At 38.9% G+C, this 27520-nt stretch overlaps 2 protein-coding genes across 5 annotated transcripts in view; both read left to right on the top strand.

Annotated features, from left to right (window-relative positions):
- bsna (bassoon presynaptic cytomatrix protein a) overlaps nt 1–7839 on the top strand; it is a 132340-nt gene extending 124501 nt beyond the window's left edge. For 2 of the 4 annotated variants that reach the window (XM_029247357.1, XM_029247361.1), the window contains one exon: nt 6439–7839. The gene's annotated coding sequence lies outside the window, so the exon portion shown is untranslated. The remainder of the gene's footprint in view (nt 1–6438) is intronic. The other 2 variants (XM_029247360.1, XM_029247358.1) reach the window with 2 other exon arrangements.
- A 5842-nt stretch (nt 7840–13681) lies between these two features.
- On the top strand, nt 13682–27014 carry LOC108925571 (acylamino-acid-releasing enzyme-like). The gene is made up of 23 exons (XM_018737614.2): nt 13682–13725; nt 14599–14728; nt 15062–15188; nt 15914–16001; nt 16117–16192; nt 16271–16362; nt 16626–16703; nt 16985–17122; nt 17877–17968; nt 18069–18109; nt 18843–18964; nt 19246–19306; nt 19677–19774; nt 21070–21121; nt 21211–21299; nt 21644–21782; nt 22068–22151; nt 22256–22336; nt 22707–22795; nt 23069–23259; nt 23675–23777; nt 25336–25442; nt 25880–27014. Exons 1-23 carry the CDS (start codon nt 13714–13716, stop codon nt 25983–25985), a joined length of 2196 nt encoding a protein of 731 aa, XP_018593130.1. The 5' UTR covers nt 13682–13713; the 3' UTR covers nt 25986–27014.
- Nucleotides 27015–27520: the final 506 nt, after the last annotated feature.

Here is a 27520-nt window from a genome sequence, read left to right as displayed (position 1 = left end):
TTCCAAATATCTTAGTTTCCAAAGCGACTAACAATGTTAGGATACATGTGTTCTGATCTCCTGCTACAACCAAGACGTTGCTGAGAATGCAGTTGCAGAACCAAGTGCATGGAGAAAAGCAGAGTTGGGTAAGGAGCATGCGTGTGTCAAATATCAAAGAGAGACTGTGACTAGTAGGACATAACAGAGTGTGACTGAGCACCAGTGAGTGTCTTCCTGTCCTGGAAGCCTCCCTCCCCAACCCCACAACCTCTCATCTCTAATATCTCCGACAGTGACTGCTCCGTCTTGGCAGCAGCAATGTATCCCAGCCCTCCACAGGCACACACCATTAGAAGTGTTATGCAATGCTCTCCTGCAGTTATTAGTTCTGCTTCAGTCAAGTGGCAGAAATTAAATGGAAGAAAATGACATAATCAGCAGTTTTTTCATTTGCTGTTCAACTCTAGCTCATCATACCAAAGACAATAGTAATGCAGGAACATTAAAATGAGTTAATGGTTTGTATGTTACATGTTTGTATATGCAGCTTTTATTCAATTACTGGTGCCACCCCCATGCCAAATACACAGCTTCATTATGCATATATTCAGTTCAGTTTATATATTACATTATATATTGTGGCACGGAGCGCCATGGGTTTAGATAGGGCGAAGAAGGACGCAGAGGCAGCGTTCATAACGAACGATTTATTTGAACACCAGCACAAGGAAAATGATGCGCTCGGACCAAGAACCCCCTTTTCCTCCAGGACCTGCGCATACAGCCAGCCTGCCTAGCACCCCTAAGTTCTCCCCAACACCCTGGGAGACACGGTCACCCCATCATTTTTCCCCTAAGTGCCCCCAGTGGTTACACATTTAACATTATTTCCCATAATGCAACTATTTACATTGAATCAGTAACGCGAGTCGTTACTATATTTTTTTTTTCTTTTTTTTTACTGTCACTCATTTTCCAGATATATTTGTATTCTCAGCTTTCAGGTTTTTTTTTCAGGTTACCTGAGCAATTTGTTGTGTGGTGTTAAGTAGCGGGGGGGTGTGGTGGCACAGTGGGTTGGACCATAGTCCTGCTCTCTGGTGAGTCTGGGGTTCAAGTCCTGCTTGGGGTGTCTTGGGGCAGACTGGCGTCCCATCCTGGGTGTGTCCCTTATGCCCTGTGTTACTGGGTAGGCTCTGGCTCCCTGTGACCCCTGTATGGGGTGTGTGTGTGTGTGTGTGTGTGTGTGTGTGTGTGTGTGTGTGTGTGTGTGTGTGTGTGTGTTAAGTAGTTTATGGCAGTTCAGCCATTGCTGTTAAAGGTATTGGCCAACAGCAGGGCTCTGGTAAAACAGTCTTTGTGCTCTGAAGCATAGTGTGTTAGATGTGTTCAGCACTTCAGGCCTATGAGCAGTTGATTGGATCAGAAACACTGTGTGCAAGACTCAGATAAAGGTGTCCATTTGTTTAAATGTCTCAGCATGCTACGATACAGGGTTTCCGCCAAAATGCTGCTTTTAGGACAGGTGGGGTACAGGGAAAAGGGAGAAGACATCCAAAGGAGTATGTAATGCATATTTATATGGCAGTGAGAACTCTAGGGGTGCTTTACTGAAGGTGCAAGTCACTGATTTACAGAGGAAGCACACCAGTTTCCTAGAATTCCTGTTGGTCTAATTTTTTACCTAAAATTCGTCGCAGATTGCTTAGAATAAAAATAAGGGTACTAGTCTCTGACAGTCATACATCTGTCCATGAACTGACTGTTTAATGAGGGGAGATTTAAGACCACATGCCATGTTTTGAGGGTTCTTCATTTAGATTCCGCCCCCCCCCCCCCCCCCCCTTATCTATTCTGAATTGTTATGCTTTATATACGATAATTTGTAATATTTATATACAAGATTTTAGTGGAGAGATAAATACCAGATCAGATAAAGGGGCAGAATCTTACCTGGATATATGAAGACAAATTTTGACAATTGTTCAGACCCATGCTTTAACTTTAAGTACTTTCAGTAATGGCTATTGGAAACGTAATAGAGCACACTCATGTCAAGCACAGGATCTGGAAATGACTCTTTGAAACAGGGTTTTGCATACTCCTTGCCTGAACCATACAAAGCAGTTGTTGGAAAATCATAACATCTTTTATTCACTTGTTTCATGAACAACCAAGGAAAACTGGATGTTTGGTGTGAAAAACACCCCCATCCATTTAAAACACAGATCATTCTAACCTTAATGACTCATTCCTATAGGATGTCTCTAAATGATGACACCTGTGTGTTTGTTTGCAGAAATTGCGCCAAGTTACATGCTGTTAATACTCTTTCCATCACTCAACTAGTTATAAAAAAATCATCTGTCTTAGCTTTCTTAGAGGCCTAGCAGAAAAAATATTCCTTTTGGATTAATGTCAAGGATCTCTGAGTTGTCCAAGCCCCACCCCAAACATTTGTCATTATCATTTAAAAAAACATAGAATGTCTTCTGTAAGATGCATTATGACTCATCCTGTGCAGTTTTTTAGATGTATTTAAAAACAAGTGTCCTCTAGAGTGGACAACAAGGAATGCTTTGGTCACAGGAGGATAGTTTATGAACTTCTTCTAACAACTGAATAAATATATAGTACATGCAAATCCACACTGTACTAAAGTTGCTGTTATGCTATTATTTTTACCTTGCTGATTCACTTACTCTGCCTGCAGTATATGCTAATTTCAAGCAAATTTACTTATCAAAATATGCTGCATGAGCATGTTTAATAAAAATGGGTCAGCTGTGATGCACATTCTTAATATCTGGTTGAACACTGCGTTAAGAATAAACGCAGAATTATTCTTTCAGAATTTCCCATACTTGCTGACTTGCTGTGTATTTTGATTTCCCAACCAACTGGGATCTTAACTAATCCCTGCGGGAATTCTGTCTTGACTAAAAGCAGTGATAATCTTTTTGAAAAACGCATTATTTGCTGTTTGCTATTCATGATTATATACGGGACAGTCGGTAGTGTAGTGGTTAGAACTACTGCCTTTAGACCTAAAGGTTGCAGTTTGAATCTCACCTCCAGCTGTAGTATCCCTGAGCAACGTATTTACCCTAATTTGCACCAGTATAATTACTTGCGAGTGTAAATAGCTTAATGTTGTAAGTTGCTTTGGAGAAAAGTGTAAGCTAAATGTAAATATTATTTTAATAGCGAGAAATTATTTCAGAGAAAAGCTATGACCACAAGGCAAAACACACTAGGTTTTTCCATGTGCGGTGATTCAGTAAGCATCCATTCATTCTTAATAACTGGTTATCCTAATGGGTCATCACAGTGCTCAGGAGCCAGTCCTAGAAGCGTAGGGCATGAGACAGGAAACAACTTGAGTGGGACACCAGTCCATCACAGGGCAATCAGAGTTACTTACTCACATACTAAGTGAGTGACTAGTTCACCTGAAATACATGTCTTTGGGCTGTGGGAGGAAGCAGAGCACTTGGAGGAAAACCTTGCAAACACAGAGAGAACATGCAGACAGAGCCAGGTTCAATCTCATGTCCACACCCACAATGTAGGAGCTGTGAGAAACGAGCGCTACCCACTACACCGCTGTGCTGCCAATAATTGAATAATAAACTGATATCTTGAAAAGATACCAGGCTTAGTAGGCAGAAAGTTTTCTGGTATACACAGAGGAGTAGGATGTGGCTCTTAGCCACAGGAGGCAATAGCTGGTCAGTCTGGTCGGTGGCAGAGACCATTTACATTTATTCATTTAGCAAACGCTTTTCTCCAGAGCAACGTACATCTCAGCAAAAATCCAAACTTGTGTATTACATTAGGAGAAAGAGGGATAGTTGCAGACATGGGAATCTTAAGTAAACTTAGTTTGTTACTTTCCGCTTGATGTACTGATGTTCATCACTCGAGTAGGTGCATAAAATGCAGGATAGATGAATCCTGATAAAAAAAAAAATGTTGGAAGGTTTTTTTTTTAAAAGGTCATTTTACATACATTTACATACAATACAGGAGTAGCGGCTGTGTAAAGGCTTATCTGGGAATGATCATAAAGTTAAGGTGCATGAACATTTATACCAAACATGAGCTGGAGAGGTCATGCGTGAAGTGAGTCCGGAAAGGGTGAGTTTTCAGACCGTTCTTGAATGTAGACAGAGTTTCAACAGTTCTGAGTGAGAGGGGAAGGTCATTCCACCACAATGGAACCAGAACCAAGAACCTCCATGCTTTACTTTTCGTGCACGGGACAACCAAGCGAACAGAAGTAGATGAGTGAAGGGGCCTGGCTGGGGAATAGAGGTTGATCAAGTCTTGTAAATAGCTCGGAGCAGTTCTATTGATGCATTTGTAGGCCATAACCAGGGTCTTGAATTTGATCCAGCAGGGCAGCTATAGAAAGCCAGTGCAAAGAAATGAGTAGAGGAGATACATGGGAACGCTTTGGCAAGTCAAACACAACTTGTGCAGCAGCATTCTGTATCAGCTATAGAGGCTTGATGGCAGTAGCAGGAAGGCCACACAGGAGAGTTGCAGTAGTCCAGACGGGATGTCACCATAGCCTGGGCAAGTAGTTGGACATAGTCAGTTGTGAGGTTGGGATGGATTCTATGAATATTATGCAGGATGTATCTGCAGAACCAGGTTGTGGCTTTGATGTGCTGGGTGAAAGATAGACTTGAGTCAATCGTCACTCCCAGACTCTTAGCCGAGGAGGTAGGCAAAACATTGCTGCTCGTTAGAAAGTGTGGGTCTCTCACAGTCCAAACCTGGCAGTATAACAACAAGCTGGTTTAAAGAGTCATTGTTATTATGGCTGTTGCTTATCCGGGTTTATGTTTGTACTGCTCTATTTGCAGCATGCTGGATCCTGCTAAGCACACTGTAAACCTGTTTATGATCTAAGGAGGGATGCATGGCTCCCCGATAGGTCTCCTTCCCATCTCAGCATGCCGTCACTCTGAAATCACAAGACCACAAGGCCAAGGCCTCTGGAGGGGAATTTGGTGCTGAGGCTGTTTCAGGTTAGAAAGCTCACAAGGTGGCCTCCCTTTACTTCCAAGATGAGCACAAGCCTGAAGTCGAGCAGCTCGGTTATCAAACTTTCACATTGTCGCCATAAACACAAAGCTCCTTCTGTTAATTCTTTATGGGTTTAAATATGAAATTGAGCATAAATCCTTGGAAAATATTGGCATGAGCGCTGCCAAAAAAGCTTTTGGGACGAATGTACCTGTGAGTCCAAATGGTCTGCCATTCTCAGCCACTTACCGAACATTCTGTTGTTATGCAAAATGCACCCTGCTAAATTATTCCTGCACATATAAATGAAAGCAGCCACGCACAATCACCCTCACCCACACAGTCCATTATATTATTAGCTTTCTTCTGATGCTTGAAAGGGTTAGTTTTCCACAGTCGAGGGGAAAGAGGGAATTAGGGGGAAAAATGGCAGCGCTTAGTAATAAGCACTTTTACCAAACCAGCAGTTCATTCCGCTTTTAGTCATCATGTGATAAACCAAAAGACCCACTGAGTCTAAGTGCACTTTTTCAAATTCAGACAAATCTTTCAGCACACACCTATGCCAGATTTTTGTAGCTGAACGAATGACAAGACAGTTTTGTCTTTGCTTTTCTGCCATCTAGTGCCTAAAGTAATGAACACGTTTAACAGGAGTATGGGACTGGGACGAAAGTCAAGCGTGGTCAGTTTTATTAAGTCCTTCTCTGATGTCTCAATTCCTTTTCTGCTGTACCTAAAATTGATGTGGTTTGCCTGTATGTCTGTGAGGTATCAGCCAATTAACTGGTGCAACTTGGTCAGTGATCACTCTGCTTTCAACCAGTCACATGTGCAAGTAGTCTTGCTTCTTGGTTTTATGCGCATCGCTCCATATTTACTCTCTTGGCAGTGTGAGATGATGTTACATGATGATTTGCTGGAAGCGGAGCTACAATGACGGTGAAAGATGTTCCACATGGGTTAACCAACACATCAGTGAAATAAGAGCTGAAACAATGGACAACAAATCGCTTTGTGGAAAAAATAGTCATGGTGCGTCATCTTGGGTTAATATAATGGGGTCAGTGAAAATACTCTCGCAGAGATATATCCTACCACAGATGCAAATATAAACAGGAGCTATACAGAACCATTTTATCTGATGATTTTCTCTCAATATGCATGCTGGTTTCCGGAATAACAATCTGAAAAATGATGGGATATTACATATACGTATACGTTAAATTCTCGGTGTGAACTTGATAAACCTCTGGCAACAAAACAAAACAAAAAAAATCCATCAAACATAAAAGGCGCCTTCACAGTCCATGGTGAGCAGGCTACAGACAGTGCTGCATTCAGTCCACTCCTTGCTCCCATCTCCCGGCTCTCAGCTCTCAGCTCTGTGCACAGGCCCTAATTTGTTTCCCCTGACAGGCAGCAGACGCTGGAAATACAAAGTACGTCAGTGGAGCCCTGAGCTGTTGCAGCTGCCTTCTGGGTTGAGAGGCACCGATGATGGAGGCCAGTATCTCTCTAAGGCATCTGCCAGACCAGGTGGCCACCGGGATCTCCTGTAGTGCCACCACAGTGGTGCTCTTTTTATCTGAAACATGTAACCCTTCTGTAATCAGGTTAAGTCAGTGTAAATTATATCAGGATTAATGTATCTGAAATTAACAAAGTGTCATGTGTGAGAGCATTCATTCCCAGTCCTGCAGCCCTGACTGACTAATCTAGGCATAGAAGAACATGTGCGCTGTTATATCTAGTACTGGGTGCACTATAGATACTGAGTACTTTACTGATGTATTTGCAACATTGTAAATTTTTCATTTTTTTCAGGTCATTCCAGAAGACCCACTCTCTTCAGGATCTTTAGGTATTTCCCAGATGGACACCGGATTTTAAAATTCTTGCTCTAAGGAAGACAGACAGCATGCGTGTACTGTACTTTCATCAGAGCTTTGGATGACTGCATGGTCCAACATCACTACATCATGGAGGATTCTGCTGGATCCAGGGATCAATGAGGACAAAGCAACAGGACACGTTTCTTCCAGCAGCGGCAATGTCAGTTCCACCTGTTGGATGACTTTTTGGGGATGCTGGAAAGCCTTCTGCAGAAGCTATGAAAGAATGAAGCACAGAGAGAAAATAAGTTTTGGTGTCTTCTGGGTCTGCATGAAGGAAATGTATATAAGTACATTTTTATTTTTTAACGTGTGAGATGTTACCTCACAGGGAGTACATGAAACACATGAGAACCGTTGATTCCAAATCTTTGCGCTCAGATGACCAAACACAATGACCTCTTGTTCTAAAAAGTCCCTCATAGGTTTTTCCTGTACAAAATTTTTTTCTTCAGATGAGAATGTTGACGGGTACAAGGTGGAGGTGGTTACAAATTACAAAAACAAATCTGTTTCCAGCTTTGGTTTTGATATCTTTACATTCCAGTTCAGAACCACCGTGTTTTTGAATGCAGATTTTTTTCTTTCTTGCAATGTGTCCACAAGGGGACTTTGGATTGGAATGCATGTTAATTTCTGTCTAAGACCTAAACACTGTTCATGATCTAAATCAAGGAGGCCATAAGACATTTGAAAAAAGAAGTCTACTCTATAATAACAAAAATCGTAAAAAGATCAAGTCAAGCCACATTACTGAAGACTTTCTCTGACAAAATTAGGAAAGCCATCAGGATACAATGTGGTCTGGGTTGTCTTTTACCTGTTGCAAAGCCATTGTTATATTGTTGCAAGGTTTTGGTTTTTTCCCTTTTGCCTGATTATGTTTCATGAAAAAAAGGATGCAGCCTTAATCATATTTTTTTTAACTTATATACCTCACGTATTTTTTTATTCATATAGTTCTGTCTTAATTTCTTTTAATGCTATATGCTAAATGTATATAAATACACTGGCTGTAGTGCAGTTTGTGATACTAATTCATATTTTTATTTTTTGTTTGGCATATGTTTTATATATTTTGTATTGCTTATTTTTCATTCATGATTATCTTTGTTATTGCCATAATTTGTTTTCATAACTTTTTGTTTTTAAGAAAAAAGAAAAAAAGCAATAGCATGCAGGAGGCAGTATGTGAAAAGCACAATCATGTCTTGTTTTAGATTTAAGGGGTCTGGAATGTGTTGCCTCTGTCATAAACAATGTAATGTACTGATATATCTCAAGCAGGCATGTTCTGTCAGTGCTCACTGCAGCAAAACAGGGAGGAGCTGAATATAGTGGGACCACATCCTTGTGCTGGAGGACAGCATTTACAAATTGCCTAATAATAAAGAGTTAAGGAACTGCAGGGAAAAAAAAAAGCAAATGTGGAAGTAAAGGAGACATTACATAATGCAACAGCAGAGAAGGTTCACAATGGAGGAAGAACGTTGCCATATATTGGTATATTATTTGGTAACACATATAGTAAGTACATGTATGTAGTGTGCCTTCACTTCTTAAGTTTAAGAGGCATACGGTAAACACATCTTGACATTCCATGTGGGAGGCTAGACAAAATAATTCCACATGATTAAAGAAAGAACAAGACCTCTCTACTCATTATGTGGGTAGGGGTGGGAAGTGTACATGTCCATTTGTTGGATCTTCTGTTGAGGACTCATTTATTACATGTGTATTCAGTAAGTATAGCAGTCAATTCATTTTTACATTAATGTAACCAAGAATTTCAATACAGTGCATGGAAATCAACTCAGAATTTAACATTTAAATAGGTTTTGTACAGAGTAACTACCCCTGTACGGAGCTGAACATAAAGTACAGTATGTGCTATGATTAGAGTGAGAACTTCAGTCATCAGTTACCAAGCGCTCTGAATGATCCCATCATGATTTTGCCAGTTTTTACAGAAATCTCTCAGGTCAGTTTCCTCCTGCTGTTTTGTTGCAGTGTTGCAGTCCCTTTGCCCCAACCTGACCCAGTCCAATCTTAAAGTTGATATATATTGTCTTTATGTGGTTGCTGACATTAAGCATGCTCTGGTGAAAAAGTCATAGCCCCGGTGTATTTATCTGTTTCCTATTCGTTTGCTCACAATCATCCTAAAAGAGGATAAGCAAACAATAACAACTGAGGTCAAAAGCAGTTTTTTCATTTCAAATGTTCTATGCAATGATTCATATGAGAAGATGTAAAGAGAAAAAAAAAGTTCCATCATTGTTTTGTCTGAGAATACCCAGCAACATCGTTTCAGAGAAATAAAAAATGGGTAGAGATGTTTGTATTTAGCTATTTGTATGTAATTTAATTAATGAATTAGGTATTTTATTTCAGTGGCATGTTTGACCCCCCCACCCTTTGATGTGGGACACATTGCAGAAGGGTTAACAATGTACACTTTCATAATCGTCCTTCATCTTGTAGCTTAAAGCATGGGTTGCTAAGTAAAATACAATTTCTTGCACGCCCTCATTAAGTTCAGATGTGTGGGAGTGACTCTGTAGCACTCGGCTGCCAGTTTATGCACTTGTTATTCACTAAATAATAATAATAATAATAATAATAATAATAATAACAATAAAAAAACTTCAGCTGCTGAAAATATCACAAAGAAACCAAAAGCCAACCACTGTAAATGTGAATTGGCTGAAATATGGCTAATATTATAGAGACAAATTTTCACTAAAAGTTTGTTCACACAGGATGATCAGAATGGTGCACCAACATGATTGAAAACTATGGCTTAACTTGTTAATACAATGATATTTCTGTGTGTTTACATACTATCTTCTTCTGATTTGTGTGCCAGTAATTCTTTAAAGAAGTATGAAATATGTGAAGTACTTAAGTACTGATTCCCACAAAGAGTTTAATGTTTACGTGTGATTAACTGAAGCCAGTCCCAAAATGAAAACATGCATTTCAATACTTTACTGTCCCTCAAAGAAGACAGCTGTAATTTGAATCCATGAGGTAAAACGCGCGAAGCCGAGCTGTACATAAATGTCTCTAAATTCGGATTTTGTGTGTTTGTGTTGTACTTTAGTCAACGATGTTTACTAAATGATGTCAGATATTTTTAAGAACTCTGTCCCTTATATTACTGTATTCATGTCTTTCTTCCAGTTTTATTGATTTTATTAACCACACGCCTTCTGTTTAAGCTGGGCTGGATGTCATTCTCTGTGTAAAATGATATAAGTAGTACTTGTTTTGATTCTTTACTGAGGGGTAAATCATGAACCATGTTTATAAATTGTTTTTAATACGTGAATATAATTGCAGTAATTGTTATCTCTTCGATCAAGACCGACAAAATGCATTCAATATCTGTGAGATGTATTAATATCGAATTAATTTTTACTTTTGTTAAGTTATTTATCTACTATCACAGAAATGGGTGCCAAGCCAGCTGACTTAGAGGACCCAAGTCAGTGCCAGGTTCTGAGACATGAAACTAAATTAACAGTTGTATTTACCTGCTGGACAAGGGTCCAGTCCATCACTAGAACCTCTACTGCTATCATATAAAGCCAAAGGGGTAGACAGTGGGTTCCATTTTCTTATGAATTGCCATCTGGGTCAAAGAGACCAGCATTCACAAATCAGGGTGTTGACCTTTGTCATAAGGCTTTGATATATGTTATGAGGAATAAATATAATCTTCATGCCGTTTCCACCAAATTAATTTGCAGTCAGTAACACTGAGCAGAGCAGGAAACTCCTAATGCTCTTCTAAGTAATGTGGTTGTTATAGCAAAAGTGACTATGCAATCTGAAATGTGGAGCAAAACCTCTGGTATGCCTTAGAGATGTAGTATATTCAGTCTGATGAAGGTGGAGCAAATTCTGTGATGTTGTGATAATTGTGTCATGGCAAAATCGGTGGAAAACAATGATGATTCATTTAAAGATTGTTTAGTTAAGAAAAATCATGTGCTCTGCGGTTCACTTGGCCCCCAGAAAGTACAAGCTATATTAAGAAGCCAGTGTGTGAGCCGGTGGAAGATTATACATGAGCATGAATCTGTGAGTGAATGAGTGAGTGTACGATTATATATAATTTATCCAGAAATAGAAATATTTTAGCACATATATTTAACAGAAGTTAATACATGCGTATAAAAATACAAAATATATTAAATATATGTTACATATATATGATTTATAATATTTATATATATATATGAATCTATAACAGAGTAGTATATCACTGAGAACCAAGAAAAATTATTTTTGTCTATAAGTTGATTGCACGGCTAGTATTAAGTATATTCCTTTCTGTTGAAGAGGTGCTAAACTGCATCTCCGACATTCCTGTTCTGTCCAGCACATCATTAGAGAGGTCTAGTTTGGTTTATCGATACCTCCAGGTCACTATACACAGAAAAAAGTTATGGACAGGTGGTGATATCACTTTATAACTGGCTCATTAGGTCAATAATAATAATAATGATAACAACAGTAATAATAATAATAATACAAGATACATAGGGAGAGAGATTTATAGAAGAGCTTTGAAAGTTTGAAAGCTATCAGTGAAAGAAACAAGTTCTTTGCCTGCAGGAGCTTATAATCGTGTTATCATTTTGTCTCAGGAAAGCACATTTGAAGGGATTTTATGCATAAAGTAAGGGCTTATTACAAAACGGTCAATCAAGAAAGCCATCTAGTTACTTCCCCATGCAGTCCTACATCTACCTTTGGATTGTATGGGTTTTCGATGACAGCGATTGCCAAAAAAGGCACAGTGTCTTTTTATGTCAACCAAAAATGTGCATTTATTTAGCAGGACAGCTATTAGAACTGTAATGTCTTCATTTGCTATCGCTTGCTCTGGGTGGGGAGAGGAATCATGTACACTGGCACATGGCTCACAGTAAAATGATTAAGAGTGAGGGAGTGGATGCTTAAGATTGCTACAGAATGCCACAGATACCATCCCTTATACAGACACCTGCCAGGGAGCCTTTATCTGTCCACTTAATAACAAGTGCATGACCACAAGCAGCCGGCAGCTCTTTAGCCCTTTATTGAGAATGACAGGCAACCATCCTCACTGTAAATAACAATTACGACTACGAACAATTCTGTACAGCGTGTAAATCTCATGAGTAAAATGATCACTGTCATGGGATGTCTCATATGTCCCGCAGTGGGTGACCTGCCACCTTGTGCTTTTGTGTACAAAAAGAAACAAATTTACAAATTAAAAAAAAAGCATTGTGTATGTGGCTGGATCGTATGGACTGTTGACAACAAGTTGTAATCAGAAACATATTGGTCTGTGTAGAGTTTCTATACATGTTGTGTTTGTAATATGAGAAACTTTCTTCAAAAAAGTTATCTTGGCTTCCATGTAATTTCTGAGATGGCTGGAGGTGGATGTGGATATGTAAAAATAATAAGAAGAATTAAAAAAAAGAAAAACCTAAATAATTTTAAAAACTTACATTCACTGTTGTAAGTGCAATGAACTAAATCTCATGTATCCATTGTAAAACCTTGTGTATGTGTCAGTGTTCCTGTAAACGGTTGTAGTAAACTTGGTGCATCATGTCATGTAATGTGATAAATGAAAATAATGACCCCACAACACATTTCCATTCAGAAAAAATAAAGGAAAATTAAGCCTATTACTTGCTTACCCTTGTATTTATTTATTTTTTTTCACCCAGAAAGCAAACCGTCAACAAAAGAGTCCATAAATAAAAAAACGGCTTTGTCAAGGATACTAAATTCTCCAGGAAACAGACTTAACACGCTTTACCTGTTCTGTCAGTTCGAGTACGTTTTTATGAGACGCTGCACTTATTTGCCTGACACTCCTCCAGTGTCGTTAGGGCCACAGGAAGGGCCCCGGATGGGCCTGTTGCAAACTGAAGGTCACCGGTTCAAATCCCTACGGTAGTAGTCACAAAAAGTGACTCACGCTGAATCGATACAGTAAGAATACCCTGCTGTATAAACATGCGAATCACTGTAAGGTTCCTTATATATATCACATAACATTGTAAGTCACCTTGGAAAAAGGCACAAGATAAATAAAGGACAATAATAATAATAACAAAAATAATAAGAAATTACTAGCAGCAGGTGCACAATATTTTTTTTGAGATTTTTACTTTCATTGATTGTCAGAAACACAATCACTATCAGCAGCAGCAAAACAGAGAAAATGGAAAGATAAGCCTTGACGATGACATTTTAAAGGATATTATGTGCACATAGAAGGTATTTGATCATGAGGGATGTTCTTTTCAGACTGAAAGAAGGACAGTGGTGGAGTAACCATGTACTCACTAAATCTGAGGAGATTTAACATTCATTAAATACAGTACAATTAGCTGGAGATGACAGTAGTAAGGCTGAACAATATTAAAGTACGTGTAATATACATTCAGGAATATATTCATATTTTGTGCAACACCTTCCCTGTGGGGGGAGGGGGGGAACCGGCAGCCTGTCTCTTCCGCGTCACGCGACTCCGATCTGGAATGTACCATTACTATGTAGCGATAATTATTGTTTCCTAAACAATACTAGAAATTGTTAAGATCCCGGTGCTACACGAAGGTTAATCCATGAGTAATTATTCTGTGTGTTATTTGTGAGTTATATTTAAGTATTTCATATTAAGCGCACTGAATGCCGTCGTTTTCGACGTTGTGAACCACCTTGACGGATCCCCCTGTCCGCTGGAAGTGGTGCGTCCCACGCTCACGCGCCGCTTCTCAGTATGGAGTATCAGGTTCGCAGAGCTCTTGTTCCTTCAGTGTTCTTGTAGATTTTAGCGCTTTAAAACTTTCTTTGAAATACCATACGTTAATATGCGGAATTATTAATATGTTAATAATATCATTGATTACTATTTCTGTATTCATGCGGGTTTATATTCTGTTGATAATTTAGTGAAAGATCGTAGTGCCTAGGTTAGGTAGGTGAGGTGGTGACCAACAACTTCTGCAGCGAGACGCCGGTCATTCTGACCGTTTCGCTTGTTTGTTCATTTTTCCTTATATTTTCTTCTGCTTCCAGTTAAAATGTTTATCATTATAATATTTCAGTTTAATAAACTGTTGATGTTATTGTTGCTCTAACACTGAAATGGTTTACGTTGTTGTAGTCACAAGCACTTGTCTTGAGTGTAAATATCATTTAATATGTAGTCCTAATCTAAGTTATTCTTTTAACTATTTATTTATTTTAATTTAGTCTGTTAAAATGCTTGTAAAATAGCTTAGTTACATAAAATCCCTAGTTTGTTTAGAAGGAACAAGGGAAGGTCCGTGTTTGGGTGTGAATCGTGTTCCAGTAGCATTTGCCATTTCACTGAATTTGATTGACTAATTCTAATTATAGACCTATATTATGTAGTAGTTATTGTCAATTTTTCATGTAAGCAGTAATTGGCTTCTTGAATTTTTTTCAGCAGAGCAGGTGTCCAACCACACCTAATAATAATATATAATATAAGAATAATAATAATAGTTTCATCTTTTTCAAAGACAACCTGAAAATAAACAGAAAGCGTGTCCCTGGACCAGCTGGACTCTTAATGCAAACCTTAAAGAAGTGTGTGTCAGTGGCCTGTCGCTCAAATGTGTCTCGCTTGTACAATAAGGTGGTCACCGATGCCGAGGAGATTGCCAGGCTTTACCGAGAACACAGCCTGTATCCCTCTCTGGCCAGAGCTGAAATTGGACCCGTTATCACCTCTCAGTATGGAGGAAAATACTGTAATATATACACAGGTATATAATCCCCTTTCTTCACACATTTCTTCATGTCTGACTGCATGCTATGATGTTATAGCTGCCTGCTTTTTAGTTCTGCTGTTGCTTTAAACACTTCTAAAATAAGAACTTTTACTACACTTTTTCCTTGTTAAAATGTGGAACCTTTTAATTTTCACTTTGCAGATCATGTCTTCCCTGGCTGTGTATGTCATTTAAAATATCATTTAGAATATAACTAGGTTTTTTTTTTAGTACACTTTACTCTTTAAATGTCTGTAACACCTTAGTCTTAAAATGTTTGGTTATGGGTTAAACGTTATGGATTTTTCTCTCTTGTCTCCCTTTCAGAATGGAGCCAACGTGATTTTGAAAGGAACGAGAATGTCAAGTTTTGCCGGCAGTACATAGTGTTTCACGATGATAAGTCTGTTGTGTATTCGGGCCCATCGGGAAATTGCACAGAAATAAAAGGAGAGTATGTGACCTTTTGACTGTTTTGCACGATCCCTGTTGAGACAAATCTGTGCTCCATGCAATTACTGTGCTACAGCAAATTACTTTTAAACATATTTAGATTTTTTTTAAAGCAGTTACATTTTTAAGCTCTTCTGTATTATTAAATTGGGGGTAGCTGGTAGCGTAGCGTTTAGAGCTACTGCCTTTGGCCCCAAAGGTTGCAGGTTTGATCCCCACCTCTGGCTGTAGTACCCTTGAGCAAGGTACTTACCCTGAATTGCTTTAGTAAAAATTACCTGCCTGTATAAATGGGTAAATGATTGTAAGCATGTAATAATTGTGACCTTAACATTGTAAGTCACTTTGGAGAAAAGCATCAGCTAAATGAATAAATGTAAATTAAAAAAGACCATCCAAAAAAGAGAAACATGTCCATTCAATCAATAATTTCTTGTCCAGTGGAGTGATGGTCCAAAGCTACACTCAGCAAGGGCAGTTTTTGTTCATTAATTCACCTGAAATGCATATGGTTGGCCTGGGAAACTGGAGAACCTGGAGGAAACCCTCATGAACACTGAGGTGGATGTGAACCTGCAGTGTAGGAGCTATGAGGCTCCAGCGCTATTCATTGTCCCACTCAGCCACCTACAAGCAGATCTAGATTGTAAATATCTTTAATATATGTACCTTTTACTGAAATCATTGTCAGTTTCCTGAAATGCCATTGGCACTTTCTTTAACTAGGCTGTTGAGCAAAGACTCCCCTTCAGGTGATTTGAAAGCTGTGGTCCAGGAGTGCACGATTAAAGGTGAAGAAAAGCAGTTTCTGGAGGTGAATCTCACTTTTTCCAACTGTTATTTTGTTCTGCTTCTGCTTGTTTTTCACATCAGTTTCACAAGAGCCAGTTTAGTCTGCCCAAAAAACACCTCTGAATTCATTCCATCAGGTCTGGAGCAAGAACAGCAAAGTGAAGAGCATCAACCTGACAGCACTGAAGAAACATGGCAAGGTCTATGAGGATGGTGAGTCTTGCCCTATCTGAACTGTAAAGATTATAAAAAGCCATGCACTCTTACAGTTTCTAATTTTTTTTTGGCCAGATTTATTTGGATGCTTGGTGTGGTCACACTCCGAGACTCACCTCCTCTATGTAGCTGAGAAGAGGAGGCCAAAGACAGTGTCATTTTTCCAGGTTTCCTCATTATTAATAATTCATTTGGCAGAATGAACATAAACCATTTTCTTGAGGGCATATCAGTCATTAAGGCTGTATGTTGTGATGAATAATTTATGGATGTTGTAACATTTATTCTCAACTCTAATATATTTGCCATAAAGTTACATAAAGACTAATAGTGCAGTGGTGTATTTTTGAATCTCTCTCCAGCTTTTATTAAAGCAGAAGTACCACTATTTAAATCTGAAACCTTTGAAAATGTACTACTTCCATTACAGACAGAATGTCCTGAAACATGTTCCCTGGGAGATGACGATGACGCTGTGAAAGGAGGGAAGAAGGAGGAAGCTGTGAAGGTAAGGAGACAAATTCAGTCAGCTTTCACTTAGCTCTGACATGGGTAAAGATTGGAGTGGCTGTTTCCACTGATAGTTTTAATTATTTTGTTTTTTTTTAGTCTGCAGTTTTAGGATGTTGTCTCAATTTTGCTTTAAAGTTAGGGTCGTCAGTTTCATAATTGTGATTATGTTGTTTTCCCTACAAAAAAGTTAACCTACTTTGTAAAAGATAAGTGGTGTGAATTTGGTATGTCTACTTTTTTTACTATTTGATTTTGCACTTTTGTTCATACACACAGGGGGACCAGTTTGTGTATTATGAGGACTGGGGGGAAACCCTGATGAACAAGAGTGAGCCTGTGCTCTGCATCCTTGACATTGAGGGCAACAATGTTTCTGTTCTTGAGGGTGTCCCTGAGAACATCTCCCCTGGTCAGGTAAGGATTTTCTTTCATATCATTTCAGTTTTTGTCACTGTTGGCACTGTTGTACACCAGTGTATTCAGCATTTTAGGAATAAACTTTGAAAAAGTATGATAATTCCGACAATCAATCAATCCATAATTAACTGCTGATCCAGTGGATTGTCAAAGTGGTCCTGAACCTATCCTGGAAGTGTAGAGTGAATTGGGTCCACCCTAGATGCAGCTCTTGCAGGGCAATTGCACTCATTCTTATTCATGCAACCATTCACATTCTTTGGCTTGTGGGAGGAAACCCATGCAAAAACAGTTGCAAAATCCATCCAGGCTGATCTGGATTCACACCCATGTCTGAATCCACAGCTCAGGAGCTGTGAGGCACCCGTGTGTCACCCCAACATCATGTAACAATTTTTAATCCTATTTAATAAATGTCTTTAATGCCATATTCATTACTGATTTAAAAAGTCTTTGTGGAGTTAATCTGGTATTTTAAAACAAAAATTAAAAACAAAAAACTTCCTAAAATGTTTTCTAATATATGCTAGATTCAAGCTTGAGTTAATAGGACATTTTGGAAAATATTGTAAAGCTGGTGTATATGCTTAGCGTGCTGCCTCTGACCTCTTTTCCAGCACTACAATAGATGTGTTTAATATTATACTTAGTCTCTGTTTTCAGTATGCATGTATGCGTGTCTCTTGCAGCCATGGCAGGCATGTTAACCTCCCTGTCTTAACAAGAGTTATTTGCTTTTATATGCCCATAGGCGTTCTGGGCTCCCAATGATACAGGGGTGGTCTTTGTGGGCTGGTGGCATGAACCCTTTCGCCTGGGCCTGAGATACTGCTCCAACAGGAGGTACACCAGCGATTTTTTATTTTTTATTTTTTTTTTCAGTGCTTCTCCGACAGCGATGGTTTCTCCATGAAATAATGGTGTGTTTTTTTCCCCCTTGAAGGTCCTCATTGTTTTATGTGGATCTCACAGGTGGCAACTGTGGTAAGTGTGTTATTTTTTCCGTTATTCTTTAGTACATTCAAATTGCACAGTCAAATAACGAATCACAAACTCTATCCCACTGAGATAATGTCATGCCTCACACTACTCACTTGCTCCTTCCAGCCCATCCAGGCTTTGAGGGCATCCAGATTAGATCTATAGGAGATCCCTAGGAGAGTAAGGTTGTGATTCAGTTGTATTTTTAAAGTACTGTTGCTGCTAATGTGTCTGTGATCTCTGTTTTAGTAACTAGTTGTACATGTGAATTGTACACATGCTATATTCAGTTTTGGTCTATTGTTCACATAATATCTTTTATAGACTGCATTGTTTTAACTTTCTCGGTGGGAAAGTGAGGCGTTTTAGATATAGGTGTGCCCCTCCCCCCCATTCATTCATTCCTTTGTTCAGCTGATGCCTTTCTTCAAGGCATCTCAGAATGTGAGTTTCACATACTAAACTATAAAATAATTTTTACAGCTAAAACGTTTATTGAATCAATTCAGGGTCAGCACCTTACTCAAGGATACAACTACAGGAGGGATTTAAACCCAGGTCTTTCGATTACAAAGCAATGACACGAACCACTATGCCACCTGCTGAAGAAATAACGTGTAGGCCATATGTAATTTGTAACTTGAACACCACAGTCAGTTCTGCCCCAGAGTTAGTTACACTGATGTCAAGAACCAGTGGATGTGGAGTGAGTATGTGCTGATTTTTGGGATTGCAGAGCAGCTGTCATCCGGTTCCAGCGCTGTCAGCTACCCCCGCCTCAGTCCGGACCTGTGCCGAATTGTCTACCTGGAGTGTGGGGTGTATGGACCACACCAGCAGTGTAGTCGGCTTTGCATGGTCAGTGTGAAAGGATGTACAGGAAGTGGGTCATGAGTGAGTGGCTTAGAGTGAGATGTGCTCACTGCACGCACATAGTGACCAACAACGTCACCCATCTATAGCAATCACTTGTGAAAGATTTGGCCTCTTGTGAGACTTATGATTTCCTGAGTAAAAGCATCTGCAAATGTAAAGCAATAAACCACATAAAGCAAGCCAGCAGCCCAGGGCTGGGTGAAGTGTTTGTTCAGCTGAAACCTGAATTGTGATTTTTGATAAATGTCTGCTGTGATTTTTAGTATGATTGGTACACAAAGAAGACATCAGTCATTGTGGATATCGTCAGCAGGCCAAAAGAAGGTTTGCCCACCGCTTCTTTACAAAATTGTTGATCACTGACTTCTGATTCCCTGAATGTTTCACTCAGTGCATTTGTTATTGGCCTTGCAGAACAAATAAAATTTACATACATTTATGTATTTCACACAATGCTGTGCATGCTTGTAAAGGTTATATACTGTATCTATAGTGTAAATTAGAGAAGCAGATAAAGCTGATGAGGCCGAATATAGCTCTAATTAGGAATGGTTTAGTTTGTTTTATTGTTATGTTTATTTTACGCAATAGACTTTGGCTTAGCTTCACTCTATACTGGCATTCAGAGAGGGGGAGTGTGATAGACAGTCTGTGTTTGTGCTCTGTATGGTAATGGCTTGTGTATTTGACATAGATGGTTTCACTGGGATCTACAGCTCCTTCCTGTCTCCCTTCTGCTGGTCAGCTGACAGCCAGCGCGTGCTACTCTCCTGTGCACAGAAAAGCAGGAAGGTAAAGTATTGTACTTGCTGTCATAGGATGCCTGGTAATTTTTTTTTGAAGGGACCTAGTTGTACCGAAGAATAAGAACAAAAAAGGCATTATTTGTTTTGACATTTTTAAAAAATAATGGGCGTTTAAGTCTGGCGGCCTCTTTTGGTTTTGAGAAACTACACAAACACAATTTGAGAGTGAACAGGTAGAATAATGCTAGGAGTTATTTCATGTCAGATCACCTGAGGACAGGAGATTCTGACACTGTTACAAGTCCTCTTAGTCAGAGCACCAAACGGTATATTTTTAGATCTCGTTCCACCTTGGCTAGTCTTACAAAATAGCACCATCCAGGGGATGGACAAGGTTTCACATTTTCAGACATTTTTAAATAGAAAACAACTTTTTTCACTTTATCATTATCTCACTTGTTTTCTCAGAGCGATGTTGAATGGATTCATGTTATTGCTTGTTCACAGACCCGTTAAAATGTGTGTTTCAGAAGCATGACTGTAGTGCTTTAGCTAGCTTTTTCCAGTACCTCCTAGTCTTTTCTTATTAGTACATCCATAGCTGGTCCAAATCTGAGCTGTAACTTTTGCAGTATCAGTATTTACTGACTAAAATCAAGAAGGCCAAGTTTCTTCACATTTTTTTGCCACCGTTCAGTATTTTCACCCTCATCTCTGACGTCCCTATGTGACATCTGGGGCTGTTACTCCAAGATCTGTGACAGGTGGTGTCAGGCCGCAATGATTTTATATAGAACAACTCCTAGACAAGATACACATGAATTTCTTGATGCACATGAATTTCTGCTCTTGCATTAACCCTGAGCTCTTTTCAGTTTCACCTGTCTTGTACCACAAAGTACTGAAATAGCAGCGTATTCTAATTAACTGTCCTTTATACAGCTTTTTGTATGTTCTTTATACATGCATGTGTTGTACCTGTCTAAAAAGTGTTATAAAATGCATTTTTAAAGGAACTGAACAATCATGTGATTTGTAACTCAATGTGGGCAGGGGAAATTCTTTTAATGGAAATTTTTAACCCAGTGCTGGATGTTTTGACTACATCTGTTGAGCATAATGAGCTACGTACCCACTTATTAGGGTCTCAGTAATAGTACTGACAATTATTGCAATGTTTATTTTTAAGCTTATGATGACTTTTGACTTCCTAAAAATGTTTATAAATTTTTGTAGCTTATATTGGTGACAGAATAATTTCTCTGTCACTGCTAGATCAGTTTAGTTTAACTGGTTCTCCAGATAATTAAACGTAGCATTTTTCATGTTTTTTCTTCTTAGGATATTCTTGAAGTTGATATAACAACTGGAAATGTCAGCACACTAACGTCAAGTAAGTCAAATGGAATTGAATAATCTTTTCTTCCTTGTTTTTGTACCATGGTGAATTGTTATATATATTTGTTATTGTTTTGTTGTCAGAGTCAGATATGGGCAGTTGGACGCTGCTCACCATCATACGGGACCTTATGGTGGTCAGCTGCTCCTCCCCAAACTGCCCGCCCAGCCTGGTAAGACTGGCAAGCCACAGAGCCTCAATAAAGGATCTTAATCTGTCAGACAACAACCATGTATGTTAATACCAGACCCTTCCTAGAGAATAATATAGTATTAATAAAGGTAGAGATTGTACAATAAATTTAATATCAATTTGATTTAATAATTTTTATAAAGAATAACAGAATAAATGCATATTTTCTGTAGAGAATAACCACTAGACACAGGAAAACCAGTTATTGTGTTATATGCGGGCACTGAACAGTTATAGACCCAGCATCACTTGATATGAGTCAGGAGCCCTCTGGCCTTGTACGTTGAATGTGGACATCATCACCCATCTGGCTGTGGCCCACAGAGAGTTGGTTTTCTGCCTGCGGTGGGGTCTGAGGAGCCAGTGAACTGGGTAACTCTTGAGGAGTCACCTTCCTTGCCTGACATCCACTGGGAAGTGTTGAGCTTCACACCGCCCCCTGAGCAGGACAACACCAAATACCGTGAGAATGGGTGCCTTGGGAACTATCGAACATAGCAGATGACAATCTTAGAAATCACACTTCCCTTCAATCTCCTTTTCTGCACTGAAAATTAATGTACGAGGGCAACATTTACTACTTGCATGCTTGCATACTTATTTTGTTTGTTCCATTTCAGTCTTGGATTAGAGTTGTGTAAGCTGGAGCAACTTCTTCTGTATATTGACTTCAATATGGCCAAAAATTCAAGTAGAGCATGTTACAGCATGGTGTTTTCATATACTCTGATGAATATTCCTTTTGCAGCTGGTTTGGATTTTGAGGCTATCTTCTTGAAACCAAAGAATGTCAAAGAAGGAACCAAGTTGCCATTGATTGTGATCCCACATGGTATGTAGTGAACAAGCTGTCAGCAGTGCTGACTTTTGCACTCCTAGGTATCCAGGCCTAATATGTGGTGATGAGTTCCTCTTCATTGGCTCTGCTTTCCCTAGGTGGGCCCCACTCTGTGTTTGTTGCTGAGTGGCTCCTGTCCTCCGCAGTCCTTTGCAAGATGGGTTTCTGCATGTTGCTGGGTAAGTGGGCTCCCGTTGTTTTGGTTTGAGAGGGTCCTTGAAATCATTGATGGCTTGGCTTCTTGCTGTTTCAGACTGCGCTCTTGTCTAATTGCTGCAGTTGTTCATTTGGTAGGTGGCCATTATGAAACCATTTAACAGGTCTTTATTTTATTTGCACTAGAGTTGAAAGTGCCTGACCTGTTATTTAGTGAGAGGCATATTTCATACAACCAAGTGCAACTTTTTCACAATATAATGTTTGTCTTCCTGTGAGAACTGACCTTGTTTGTCCTGTTCTCATGCAGTTGTGTTGTTACATGTCTTATGAGTTGTCTGCTTTACTGTGTGCTCAGATTTTAGGTGACCCTTGTTTGTCTTTGTGCTGTAGTGAATTACAGAGGATCGATTGGATATGGTCAGGACAGCATCCTTTCCTTGCCTGGCAATGTTGGCGATCAAGATGTGAAAGATGTTCAGGTAGAACTGACCTGGCCTCCTTCGACCTTTAAGTGGAAGACATTGTTCATGGTGTCTCCTGTTCATATTTGTTCAGCTGAGTGTGAAGTCTTTGTTGGAAATCAAAATGGCAGCCATACTTTTTAATCAAGTTTCTTGTAGCCACATTGCTCAAAAATGTAACTTTGTTTGGCTTGTTCCATTAGATGAAGTTTGTCAATTTTGGTGTCATTGCAGGCAGCAGGAAATTGTGATTGATTCTCGTTTGCATATCTTAAATCACCATTTCTTCAGCATGCATTGGAGAGCTTGTTAAAGTCTGGGTTGATCGACAAGCAGAAGGTGGCTGTTTCTGGAGGATCCCATGGTGGGTTCCTGGCCTGTCATCTGATAGGGCAGTATCCTGAATTCTACAGAGCCTGCATCTCCCGGAACCCGGTCATCAACCTGGCCTCCATGATTGGCAGCACTGACATTCCAGACTGGTAATGAGGGGTCACTGCAAGAGAGACTGTTTGTATAGAGGGTTATACAGTCATCCAGTGGATGAATAATTATTTAAAATTTTTAAATGTATGTGTAAATAATATTAGAATTTGATTGTCATCTACTGTTCTGGACTCCTGTAATACCTGAAATTTTATATGATTGTCCATGTTTTTCTAACCTCAATGCATCCTATTAACAAATTGTACCTTGTGGAGATGTCCCTGCAAAACAAAATGTTTTTTAAAGATTGTCAGCTGTTAAAGAAACTTAAAGCGCAGAAAACTTTAGTTTATTGTCACTTTCATATGATTTAGAGTTTCATTGTGGTGAAATTGGGACTCTTGTTGCATTAAAGTGAGTCAGTTTGAAATCTCCACTGCGATAGGACAACCGGTATGTTTGCGTTTATAGGTGTATGGTGGAAGCTGGGTATGACTACAGCACTGACATTCTGCCAGACCCTACTGTCTGGGAGCAGCTGTTAAATAAGTCCCCTATTAAACATGTTGCACAGGTGAGTGCATATCTCCATTTCAGCAACGATGTCATGTTAAATTGAAGCTCTTGTGTTCACTGTAGCCTGGTAGCTGGTGTTGTAGCTTTTAATAGGGGACTTGCTTCTGCTTCTGGATTTTTCAACTTGAAATGAGGTATAAGACCTACTGCCTGTTCACTTACTCCCCTCATTAAATTTACATTTTTCCATTTGGCAGGTGTTTTTCTCAAATGCTCTGTATGACTGAGGGTATGCAAAAGTGCATCTCACAACAGATAGAGAGCTTTAGATACAGACACATGGTGATCAAAACTACACAAGTAGCTGCCGATAGAAATAATTCTAATAGGGAATACAGAGGTGATTGTGACGCACATTGTTTGATGCAAATTTATGGAGCTGTTAGGATATCAGAAATATGTTCAAAAGTGGTGGGTATGCCGATGTAAGAAAAAGGCAACAAAAATAAAAAGTAGACATTTTGAAGAGACTGAAAGCAGCTGTATTATCTGTGTGTGTGTGTGTGTGTGTGTGTGTGTGTGTGTGTTAAAGCATGGCACAGTTTCACAGTAGGTCGTGCTGGTGCCTCACATCTTCTGGGCTGTTGGTTCACATGAGGGGAATCCTGCCTGGTTGGTTTGGAGTTTACATGCTTTCTCCATGCCCAAATGTCTTTGAGATGAGTTTCTGACTATTTGTTTTCTGTGTTATGTATATGTGTGAATGTATGAGTGTGTGTTTGCCCTGCAATGGACTGGCATACCATCCAGGTTGTACCCTGGCTTGCCGTGTGCTTCATGGACAGGCAGACCACCATGACAATCTGCTGGATGAGTGGTTATTCACACTGAATGGATTAATGTAAATGTTTAAGTTTATAAACTTGTCATCTTATTTAAACAAGCTGAAATGTTTAAACACTTTTGGTTTTAGATAGTAGTTAGATGATGTTTAGAAAGTTAAGGTTTTGTATTTTGGCTAGTTTGCGTTTTTTTTTTTTTTTTTTGTTTTGTTATTAGTAAATGAACTGCAAGGGGACTGTGCCATTTCATAACCAAGAAGAGAGACTCAGTTTTGCCTGTTATTAAAACCATTTACCACTTTGATGTGGTCTGTTTACTGAAGTCACTGCTGACTAAAACTGAAGATAGTTTGTCCATGTTTCATTTTCTCAGACACACTGATTTTTGGAAAACAAATTGATTTTCACCTATGTGGGCAGTATTCTGCTTTAATTAGGTTTCTGTCTCAAACATTAATCCTGACAGTGTTTAGGAATGATGGAAAATAGTACAAACTTAGGGTGAGCACCTGTCTCTTTTACCCAGAGTGATTTTCAGTTTTGTCATTTATACAGCTAGATATTCTACCAGAGCAATTGTGGTAAAGTACTTCACTTAGATAAAATTAGTAGAACCAGAATTGAACTGACACTTTGGCTAGGAGTCCATCCTGTAGCCAGTATACAATGGGCTGTTCATACTTAATTTATATAAAAGTAGGCTAAGGTCCTTATTAGCATAGGGTAGGGTAAACCAAATATTGACAAGGTATTCGAATGGTGTCTCTGTTCTAGGTGAAGACCCCTGTGCTACTAACCCTGGGAGAAGAAGATAAGCGTGTCCCCAGTAAGCAGGGGATTGAGTACTACAGAGCGCTGAAAGCATTGAAATCTCCTGTTAGGTAAGTGAGCAACACATGGTGTGGTAATTGGGAGTTTTTCAAATGGGAATATACACAAAAAAAGATGCATAAGAATGCACAAGGCAGAAGGTCTCTTGATAATAATTAATGCTTGCTGTCAGTGTCTTATGAGCTTCTTGTCAGTCATTCATGTGGATTCTGTTATGTAAGATATTGATAACTCCTTGTTGCCATTAATTTGATTATATAAGATAAGCTGGAAGCGTAACACAATTTTAACTAAAGATGGCTTGTGAATTAGATAATGTAGACAGTAGATTGCATAGTAAGCACATGAAATGAAGTTTGGGAATTAGTTTTTGGTGTTGTAGATGGCAATGTTGTGAAAACGTTTCTGTAATAAGGCTGAAGTTTCCCCTGAATGTGGTTTTGCTTCATCTGTTCAAGTTACTTATTTGACCTGGGGTGATTCACAGGTTGCTGTGGTACCCTGGAAACAACCACTCCCTTTCCAAAGTGGACGCAGAGTCAGACGGGTTCATGAACATCGCTCTGTGGATAATTCAGCATCTGTCCCTTTAAAATTGTCATAATTTGACATCTCTGGATGTCCAAACTTTTAACACCCCTGACATGTACCCTTCAATCTCAGTGCTGATAAACCACAGAATGCCAAAGGCTCTTTATGGCAGACAACATTAAGATATTGTCAGTTTTTATTTGTTTTAACCAAAAACATGTTACGCTGGCTCCTCATCTTACAAGCACAGTTGGGCCTGGAGACTGTTGGTAATTCGATTTTCTTGCTAACCCTAGAGTCACAGTATATAAATGCTTAATATGAAAGTCAAAACAGAAACTTGAATTAAATATATTTTCTGACTTTACCTTTTATTCTTAACATCAAGTTACAGTACAGAGCAATACTGTATCTTAAGCTTTGAACTTCATTGGCTCAGCCCAGTGTTGGTGACTTCTACAATGTGGTGCATCCACCACTATTAGTCTGATGCGACACCCTTGGCCGTGTTAGGTTCACAGAGTACCAGGCGCAGAGCAAAACTTACTACATTTCCCATAAAATTTACTGTTATATTTGCAAGCCCCTCTGGATGCCTTTCCACCTACCATGAGCGTTAGTTCATCATTTGAAGACATGCTGTTAGGCATACTATTTTCTTCTTAAAACATGGGTCAGGCATCTTCATAAAGGTTGCAGAACAGTAACTTCCCTCAGTTTTATTTAGAAGTTTTTTCAGTGATTATTCGACACTTGCTGCCTCTTATGTTACCTTGATGATATATAGGTTTGCACCTCATTTTAACCTTTGCAACAGTCCATGACTTGCTGTAAAAGTGTTATACCTAAGACTATCACCATGATTTCCTTTTGGTGGTCAAAAATGCCTGACTACACCATGCGAGTTGTGGAAGTAAATTGCATTAAGGTGGTCCTACATTCCTGTTCTTTTAGGGTGCGTTTGATGTCAGCTTGGCAGGTAAAACATGATTATTTTCACTCTATTACAGACAGAAAATACAAGAATAAAATAGTTTTTTTGAAAATACATGAGTAATTGAAAAAATGTTTGCATCCTTGAAAATTCATAAGTCAACCATTTGTAACATGAGGAGCCAGTTTATATTTATTTCTGATAGTTCTGAAAAGCCCTTCTCTAACTTTGAAGGGCTGGTAACTGCTGCCAATTAAATGAGTACACTATATGAAATTTATTTACATTAGTTATTCTGTTTTTTGCACAGTAGAAGTTAGACTAATCAAAATTTTTATTTCATAGTCTACTGATTATTTAAGTTTCATTTAGCAAGAAAACTAATGAACTGTAACATTTTTTCTGAAATGTTTGGCTTTTGGTACTACTTATAGAATGTGATCCTTTACAAATAAAATTTCATTAAAATTGTATTGAGCAATGAGTTTCAGTTAATGATGTGCAGAACAATTTCTTATAAGCTACGATAAACAATTTTAACTGATATTTTCAGTAAATTTTGTTAAAATTAAAAATTTTAACTGGAGTTTGAAGTCATTAATTTGAATCCCCCATGAATTGAGAAATTGGTGCTGCACGCTTACATTTTCACTCATTTTGGTG

The sequence above is a fragment of the Scleropages formosus genome, chromosome 2 (genome assembly GCF_900964775.1).
Source record: "Scleropages formosus chromosome 2, fSclFor1.1, whole genome shotgun sequence".
NCBI classification, from domain to species: Eukaryota; Metazoa; Chordata; class Actinopteri; order Osteoglossiformes; family Osteoglossidae; genus Scleropages; species Scleropages formosus.
The sequence above is the reverse complement of the archived record's forward strand: the minus strand, read 5'-3'. Positions and strand labels throughout refer to the sequence as shown.